This window comes from Elephantulus edwardii, unplaced genomic scaffold (assembly GCF_000299155.1).
Source record: "Elephantulus edwardii isolate Elephantulus edwardi_28Jun2011 unplaced genomic scaffold, EleEdw1.0 scaffold00077, whole genome shotgun sequence".
NCBI lineage: Eukaryota > Metazoa > Chordata > Mammalia > Macroscelidea > Macroscelididae > Elephantulus > Elephantulus edwardii.
The window spans coordinates 8,557,015-8,566,610 of NW_006399827.1; the positions used below are offsets into that span (position 1 = coordinate 8,557,015).

The window sequence follows — 9,596 nt, forward strand, 5'->3', positions numbered from 1 at the left end:
CCTCGTCCATGTGTGCCTCCTCATCCATACCACCCTCGTCCACGCGCACCTCCTCATCCACACCACCCTCGTCCACACGCGGCTCCTCATCCATACCACCCTCGTCCACACGCACCTCCTCATCCATACCACCCTTGTCCATGTGTACCTCGTCCACATACCATCCTTATCCACGTGCACCTCGTCCACATGCACCTCGTCCACATGTGCCTCCTCATCCATACCACCTTCATCCCTGTGCACCTCGTCCACATGCGCCTCCTCATCCATACCACCCTTGTCCATGTGTACCTCGTCCACATACCATCCTTATCCACGTGCACCTCATCCACATGCACCTCGTCCACGTGTGCCTCCTCAACCATACCACCTTCATCCACGCGCACCTCCTCATACACACCACCCTCGTCCACATGAACCTCATCCACATGCTCCTCGGCCACAGCCTCAACAACATACGTCTCATTCACATGCATCTTAGCCTTGGATCTCAGCCACACGTGCCTCAGCCACACCCACCTCAGCCTCCTGCATCTCATCCACACACACCTCATGCACAAGTTTCATCCACATACCACGACCACAGACACCTCATCCACACATACCTCATGCACACATACCTCATTCACACGCCTCATTCACATGAGCCCCCCATCCACATGCACATCACCCACATCTTTCAACCATAGGCGCCTAGTCCACACATGGCTTACCCACATACCACTCAACCACACGCACTTCAGCCGCACACAATGCATCCACACACAGAAGACAGTTTCTGAAAGGAGACAAGGAAGGGGAACCTGCAGATCCAACAGACAGAGCCACAGACAGATGTACAAAGGCCTAGATAAACCCTCTCACAAGGAAATGGAGACAGAGGCATGGGCTATGGCTGAGACAGTCATGAAAATGAGTGAGCACCAGAGACACGGGAGCAAGAGCCCCAGGACACGAGGTGGACACACTGGAAAGCCAGGTCCTCCCTGGCCTCCTAGGTCTACTTCTTTTATCTTAGCCCTCCAGTGACATAAAAACCCGAGGAGGATCAGGAAGGGGCCTAGCCCTTGCACAGTCAAAAGATGTTGGAACTCGGAGGTGGGGATCAGACAAGGAGAGCCATGAGCTGAGTTCCTATGACCTCAGACCTTCCCTGAGGCAGAAGGCAAAATGTCTTAAAACTTGGAAAAACATAACAAAGAAAGTGATGGTCAGAAGCCAGGTTGTTCGGTTGGCGAGAGGAGGCGGGGGGCTTGTGTTTGCTCTCACACTGTTATCCAGGTGCAGGTTTTGACCAAGGCCTTGCTCGGCAGCTAGGCACTGGATAGGCTCAGGGTCAAGACACTGGCTTGCCAATCCTGGGTAGCTGGATGGAGACACAGAGCATTTTCCATCAGAATCTCTGCCTGAGGCTCTCAAAGCTGGGAGGAGCCGTGCATCAACCCCTGCCTGGCCTTATCTGAAGATTTGACACTGAGACCCAGGGAGTCCCCCAGAGTGGGGGTTGCTCCCACCTCCACAGTGCTGAACTGGTCTGCTTCATGCGGGCTCTAAAGGCAGACATGCTTCAGAGGGATAGGGGATGAGGAGGGGGGTGGGAGTACCTTCTCCCTGCCCCCAACCCCAGCCCCCGGCCCCCTGCAGTCACAAGGCCAAGGTCAAGCACGACCCAGAGAGATGTGGAAAGACTACCGACCAGCCATCTGCTTCTCCTTACTCCTTCTCTTTTTCTCCAGTCTCCGCAGACGCTTCTCCTCCCGCCGCCGGGCCTCCTCCTCCTCCTGGTGCTGCCGACACTTATGGAAGTTCTCCACCACCACACCCACAAACATGTTCAGGACAAAGAAGGCCACAATGAGCAGGAACGAGATGAAGTACAGCAGCATCCAGGGGTTGTGGTTCATGATGGGCTGCGGGAGAGCAGGGAGGACACCATTAGCCAGAGGGGGTCCCGTCTCAAGTGCTGCCCTATAACCTAGATTCCTTAACACAGGGCTTACAAGGTCTCAAACAGCCACAGGGACTCAACAAGTGAGGCAACTGACCGATGTGCACTTGGTGTTATGTAAGAGAGAGGGGTGAGGACTGTGGCAAAGCGGAAGTGCATGTTCTATCCAAAAGCGACAGACAGCTGCTTCATTACTCCAGCTGAGTCCTCAAACTCAACTCAACCTCACTGCCATGAGGCTGGAACCACCTCACAGCTAACCTTCCAGTGGGTTTCTGGCATTGAAAATAGCACAGGAAGAGACCGGCCATTCATTGCTCTTCCAAGGAGCTGCAAGTAGATTCGAACCACCAGCAAGACATGGACTTTGGGTTAGTCCCTACATGCTAGATCACCAAAGCCCCCCTAGCTGACTCCCATCCTAAGGAATCGCAAACCAGAGTTCCCAGATGTCCTGACTTTTCCTAAGCAGGCTCCAATTTGGAACTTTAAGGAAAATCACTAATAGGCAAATGCTTAACACTAATTTAAAGACTTTTGTTTTGGTATGTTTTTTGAACTATAACCCATGTGCTGGGGGATTGCATTTTTGTAAGCTTAGGGAGCTTTGGTGACTTGATGGATGAGGAGTTGCCACTGACAATCCAAAGACCTATCCTTCAAATCGCCCAGCTGCTCTGTGGGAGAAAGACGGGCAAAGCTTTTCATGTGCAATTTACAGCTTTTGAAACTCCCCTCGCGGGTCGGCTATGAGTCTGTATATAACAACAACAGTGGCACATAAGAGCAGCAACAATTTTTAAGCCTGATATTTGCTGACAGAAAAATATTTTTAATTACTAATTTCCCTTCTCAAAGAATTCTAAAAATTAAAAAAAAAATGACAGGATTTTGCAGGTAAGTAAGGTCAGTAAGGCTTGCCCCAGTTCAGTGTACAGGCCACCAGGTGCAACCTCTGCTGTAGAACCTGATGCCTCTTTGGTATCCTCTGAGAAGCTCTCTGTCTGCCCAGTACCTTGGGCTATAAGCCTGTAGTCAGCACGTGCTCAGTGGCTTGGCCCTGCCCACCTCAGCCCTGTACCTGCTGGTCCACGCCCACAGCGTCCAACCCGTCGTACATGATGTCCACCCAGCCATCCTTGGAAGCCAGTACAAACAGAGACATCAGGGCCTGAGGACAGGGGTAAGGAGGAGAGGACCGTCAGAAACATAGCCTATGTGGCCAAACCATACACACCACCTGCCCCCAAAGTGACCCGTTTGGCTCAGGCCCCAGGAGCACCCTCTGCCACAGCGCACCAGGGCTGAAATGCAGCCACAGCAGTGGGAGACCTCAGATCCTCTGCCTCAGCCTGGCAGGACAAGACACCAAACCCAAGGAATCGAGGAACCACGACCAGAGTGAGGCTGGGAAAGAGACCAGCAAAATGGAACGAGTGACTGTATTTTCTACAATTTTCATTCTGAGAACATGCGTAAGAACAGGAACTCTGACCAATAGGCCTGTAGCATGCTTAGCAAACAGAGACATCCTCACATTTGGTTCTTAATACCAGCGCTTGGTGGTGTAGCACTGCTCTGTGCATTGCCATACAGAGGTAACTCGGGGTTGCTGTGATGCTGAACACTATGACAGTGATGTGCCAAACGTGGTAATGGGTACCCATGGTGGACAGTGTTTGCTGCAGCTTCCCGACTAAAACAAGCCTGGAAGCAGGAGCGGCATCCACTTCCGAAATGGCTTGCCTCTGGAAACTCTATGAACAGTGTTCAGACCTTTCATTCATACGGTCTCTAGGAGTCGTCTACGACTCGACGGCACCTAACAACAACAGCAACAACCAGCCTGAGTCCATACTATTATGACTCCTTTCATTAGCTGGTGATGGTGAGGCCCTGATGAGTTAGTCATCTAAGGTCAGATAGCTAATAAATGATAGTGATAGTGCCAAGATTCACAACCAGTGAGGGCTGCCAGACCCCACGGAGGCTTTCTGCTCCACCAGAGAGCAGTCTAGCACAGGTGACGTGGGTCTCTGGTACAAGCTAGCTTTTGACCCTGTAAGCCCCTTCCCCTTTCAGAAGGCCCGTTTGTGCCTCTTTTTTGCTGCCGCTGTTGTTCATGAAGACCCCATATGCTCAGAGCTGAACTGCTCCATGGGTTTTTCAAAGCTGTGACCTTTCAGAAACAGGTCGCCAGGGCTGTCTCCTGAGGCACCACTGGGTAGGTTTTAACTCAGCAGTCAGGCACTTGATAGTGCCACTTCATTCTATGGAGGACCAATGGCCCTGTGGGCTTGTGTGTGGGTGGAGTGTGGAACGGACAGAGTTCTGTGGCTTGCTGCTGGCGGGATGGTGGCGGGTACCAAGGGCATGGCTGCCTCACTTTGCTTCCTCCTTGTTTCTCAACTTCCAACCAAGTCAGCATGCAACCCAGCCCCCCCCCCCCACCTCAGAGCCTGGGGCTCACCTGGCCGAGGTTGTCAAAGTTGTACTTGTGCCGAACCCACCGGTAACTGGCCTCGGCACAGTCAGACTTGTTGGTGATGTTCCTGGTATCCTCGCCCTGGCACACGAAGAACTTCCCTTTGAAGAGCTGTGGGGAGAGCAGGAAACACACATCCACATGGGTGCACAGACACAGAAAGGCGTGAGCTGTGAGCACAGTTCAGGGCTCCCACCACATGTCCCTGAGAGCTCTGGGTACCCCTTGGTTGAGGAAGGGGGGGCTCAGCCGGGGGTCAGTCAAGTTAGGAACACAGCTGTAATCTCCCCTAAATGCACATCCCTTCCTCTGGGCTCTGGAGGCTGGAGACCCCAGCGAGGGCAGGAAAGGTTTCCTGAGGTGGGGAAAGATAGAAGGGAGCTGAGAGTTACTCATTTTCCACCAAAGGCTAAGCCAGTAGTTCATCAATGGACCAGCAGTGTCCATGCCACTTAAGAACTTATTATAAATAAAAATTCACAAGCCCACCTCAGACCTACTAAATTAGAAATGCTGAGGAACTATCATCCCTGTTTTACAGATGAAAGTAAAGAGACTCCAAGAAGGCAGTTTGGCCATGAAGGCACACAACCAGTAGGTGGCAGAGAGGGGGCTGGAACCGAGGTCAGCCTCAGTGGATGTCCATCCTGTACCGGCCTATGCCTCTCAATAAGGTAGGTTATGGCTGTAGGTGGGAAAAATATTTGAGAGAAGGGAGGACCTGAGGGCCTGAGCAAGCAAGAATTTCTCAGCCCTTTGGGACAGACCTAAATCTAGTTGAAGAGTCCCAGGACCGAGCTCAACAATAGTTCATATTTGAGCCAAGGATGCTGGGGTGTGAGCAGGGGAAGAGGCACTGGGCAGTATGGTGGGAAGGGGGTACGTGGAGACACCGCCCCACTTTGGCAAATATACTCTAGCCTGGTTCCCGGAGCTAGAGAATTTCTAGGAAGCTGGGAAATGGCTCCCTCCCCAGGGCAGAATGGGCATCCCAGAAAGAGGGAGAGGAGGGGACCAGCCACCCAGAAACTCCCACACCGCCCATTAGCCAGCTGTTTACCCTGAGGCCGAAACAGCTGGAGTTAGGGACACTGGAGGACTGTGGAGGGGCTCCCTGGCCCCCTGAGGCCTCCACTGAATTCTGCAGGCAGCTCCCTCTCTTCTTCCACCAAAGCCAAATTCCCTCCCTGGGCTGGAGGCCAAGTTCCCCAGCAGCCCCCACTTCCTGCCTTGTCTGGGGTCTGTACCCTCCCGACTGCCAGCAAGCTGCTAACCTGGCCCAGCTGTCTGGGCCCTGAATCCCTGCCTGGCCTCCAGCCCACTCTGCTCGGGCTGGAGTTGAAGGGAGGAGATCCCCGGTAGACTGTGGGCCAACACAGACCTTTAGCTGGGATGGGGGGCTGGGGTTGGGGGAAAAGCCGCCTACAGCTACCTGGGACCTGCAGCCCCTCTGAGACTCTGGACCACCTGAGGGGAGGGCCCTGTTCTAGGCTCCTAGCTTTGGGAAAAATGCCAGACGGCAATGGGGCCTGAGGCCCAGGCCCTCGAGGGAAGTGTCCCTATTTATTTCTTTCTGGAATGAAGGCAGAGACAGCAGCTTGAGCCTCAGGACCCAGGGCCCAGGGGAAGGTGCTTCTCAGGCTTTTGCTGGCAGCTGATCCCAGACCTTCTGGATCCTACAAACCTGCACCCCTAGAATGCCAAAAATGATGAAGAAGGCACAGCAGATGACCACAATGTTCCCGATGGGCTTCAGGGAGGACATCAGCGTCTCCACCACCAGCTTCAGTCCCTGTGCCCGGCTGATGACCCTGCACGGGGAGGGAGAGTGAGAGGGGCCCCCAGCTCCGACAGCTCCTTGTACCCTGGTCCTCGAGCTCCATCCTTCCTCACCACTCCCCCTCCTCGGCAGAAGTAAAGTGTTGGCTTTCTGGGACTCTCTCTAGGCATGCCCACATAGGGACCCTGCTCCCAATCTCTCCAAATAGGTCACAGACACACTCACCCTTTCATTTTCTCCTCCACTCCCAGGGTGTTAAAACTGTTTCTTGCTGGGGCTAGGGGCAGGCAGGGCTATAGATTCAAGGAGGGGGTACCTGAGGAATGTTCTGTGTTGGAGGGCTGGCGGATGATAAACTCACAGGGGACTAGCAGGAGGTGAGAAGTAAACAGGGGAAGTGGGTTATCACAGCTGGACAGCTGGGGAACATCCCTATTGAGTCATAGCTGCCTCTATCCAGGAAAAGCCCTGACTTGGGGGATGGTGACTGCCTTGCTGTAGAGGATTTCCTGAGGACAGATGCCCTGCTAGAAAGTGGCCAGGTAAAGAACAACTATGGCACATGATCTCAAATACAAAAAGCTAAGAAACGGTATACACACAGATAGAATAAATCTTGGAGCATTAACAGAGATGAGAAGTAAGGAAGAGGGGGGGGAAATTTCTATTTTTGCAAAGTATATGAAATTAGATAAGAGATAAATAGATACAAAAACCACAGCACTGGACCAATATAGGGAACATCATGACAGATGGAGAAAAGATTGAAGTTATCAGCAGCTTCATTTCACTTTGATCCACAATCAACAGCCATGGTAACAGCAGTGAAGAAATAAAAAGATTTGCTGCATTGGGAAAATCTGACGCCATGGATCTCTCCAAAGTGTTAAGAGCAAGGATGAAAGGGACATGCTTAATATAAGCCATGGTAGATTCAATTACTTCTTATGCACCTAAAGTTGGAAAAATCAGTATGACAGAAGAACTGATGTCTTTTGGATTGTGGTGTTAGAGAAGAATACCAGATATCCCACGGACTGCCAAAACAGCAAGCAAATCCTTCTTACAGGAAGTGAAACCAGGGTGCTCCTTCGAGGCAAGGAGGGTGAGACTGTGACTCACATACTTGGGACACGGTCAGGAGGGGCCAGTCCTTAGAAAAAGACATCACGATGGGCGAGCTCGAGGGTCAGGAAAATAGAGGAAGACCCTCAACAAAATAAATAGACAGACAAAGTGACTGTAAGAATGTGCTCCAACACTATGCAGCATTGAAAAACAAGGAACTCATGAAATGTTATGCAAAATGGATGGCCCTGGAGGACATCATGCTGAATGAAATAGCTCAGTCACAAAAGGACAAATATTGCATAGGGCCACTGTTGTAAAATGGGACTGACATCAGGGTTGAGGAAAGACGGAAAAGGAGGGGAGGAATGATGTATATTGCATTGAAACAGAAGAGGGAAAGAACTGTTAAGAAGGGACATATGAATAGGTATTCTTGTCATTATAGAAGTCCAGAGTGAAGGCTGCACAGTGGAGTGAACTTGGGGGGAGGGAATGCATAACAATGAGAGTTTTTCTTTTTCATTTCAAAGAGAAGAGTGAATTAGGGGCAGGGGGTGGGTAGGGAGAAAAGTGTAACAATGAATGACTGGAAACCCTAAGTCTCTGTAAACTTTCATGAAAATTACTTAAAAAAGAAAGAAAGAAAAAAAAAAGAATGTGCTCCAGTGTATTGTGAGGTTGGTGCAAAATAGGGCAAAGCTCAGCTCTGTGGTTCATAGGGTCACCATGAGTCATAGTTGATGTGACTGACTATCTATCTATCATCTATCTATCATCTATCTATCTATCTATCTATCTATCTATCTATCTATCTATCTATCTATCTATCTATCTATCATCTATCTATCTATTGTTGTTGTTATGTGCCTTCAAATTGCCTATGGCTCATATCAACCCTTATGCACAATAGCTCTGAACCCTGCACTATCTTGAGCCAATCTCACTGTCTCTAACACCACTTCCCCTATTGCCCCAGTGACTGTGTTAATCCATCTCATCTAGGGTCTTCCTGTCCTGCATTGTCCCTTCACCCTTTCAAGAATGATGTGCTTCTGCAGTGACTGGTACCTCCTGGCAACATGTCCAAAGTATGTTTCTCCTTACCTCCAAGGAGAAATTTGGTTTCACCCTCTTCAGGACAGACCAGTTCATTCTCTTGCCAGTCCATGTCACTATTCTTCTCCAGTATCTCAACCCAAGGGCATCAATCCTTCTTCTGTCGTTCTTATTCATTGTTCAGCTCTCTGATGCATAGAAAGTAATTGTGAAGACCACAGCCTGGATTAGGTGCATCTTAGTCTCTGGACTGACATCTTTGCACTTCAGCACTCTGGAGAGGTCCCTGACAGTAGACTTTCCTAATCCAATTTGTCTTTTGATTTACTGGCTGGTTCTAAGAGTATTGATTGTGGATCTGAGCAAGCCGAAATTGGTAAAAATCTCAATCTTTTCTCCATTTATTATAGTGCTGTCATTGGCCAAGTAGTGAGAATCTTTGTTTTCTTGATGTTGAGCTTCAATTCATATTGAAGACTGCAGTCTTCCACTTTTTTAGCATAAGATGCTTCAGGTCCTCCTCAGTTTCAGCAAGCAAGGTTGTGTGATCTGCATAACACAGGATGTTGATAAGTCTTGTTCATAGAGTTGCAATGAATCATACTCGACTTGATGGTACCTAACAATAACACAGACAACAACAGTATATCTATCTCTAATCTATCTATCTATCTATCTATCTATCTATCTATCTATCTATCTATCTATCTATCTATCTATCATCTCTCTATTTGGAAGCAGGAGTGGCATGCACTTCCTAAACAACATGTCTCTGGATACTCTATGAACTTTGATAAATGACGATAGTTATAGAAAGGCTTCAGGCCTTTGGTTCATAGGGTCGCTATGAGTCATGCTTGACTCTAAGGCAATCAACAACAATATATATAAGTCTTGAACACAAAACTTTCATCTTTTCTCCAAGTTCATAGAGTTTCTGGAGGCAAGCTTTTTTTTTTTTTCCAAGTCAATGCCACTCCTGCTTCCAAGCCTGTTTTATATGGAAGATTTAAAAAAAAAACACAAAACACCCAGCCTCGAAATAGCCCCAGACTGGCAGCCAAAATCCTCTTTAAATATGAGGGCAAATCCAATCAGCTCACACCCTGTTGTGAGCAAAGCCACACCCTAGAGTTTTTTTGTTTTTTTTTAATATGTATGTTGTTGTTAAGTGCCATCGAGTCGTAGCGACCCTATGAAGGCGAGTCCTCAACGCTTGGGTGCCTTTCATCCTCTCTCCAGGTTCATAGGGTTTC

The 9,596-nt window shown here is 49.6% G+C and overlaps 1 protein-coding gene across 1 annotated transcript in view; it reads right to left on the minus strand.

Moving 5' to 3' along the window:
- The window catches only part of CACNA1G (calcium channel, voltage-dependent, T type, alpha 1G subunit), a 65,299-nt gene that overhangs the window by 9,935 nt on the left and 45,768 nt on the right, over window positions 1–9,596 (minus strand). Inside the window, exons 22-25 of the mRNA XM_006889287.1 lie at window positions 6,118–6,244; window positions 4,419–4,544; window positions 3,030–3,119; window positions 1,718–1,910 (exon numbers count right to left, since the gene is read on the minus strand). Of these exons, the coding sequence (XP_006889349.1) occupies window positions 1,718–1,910; window positions 3,030–3,119; window positions 4,419–4,544; window positions 6,118–6,244 (536 nt within the window). The remainder of the gene's footprint in view (window positions 1–1,717; window positions 1,911–3,029; window positions 3,120–4,418; window positions 4,545–6,117; window positions 6,245–9,596) is intronic.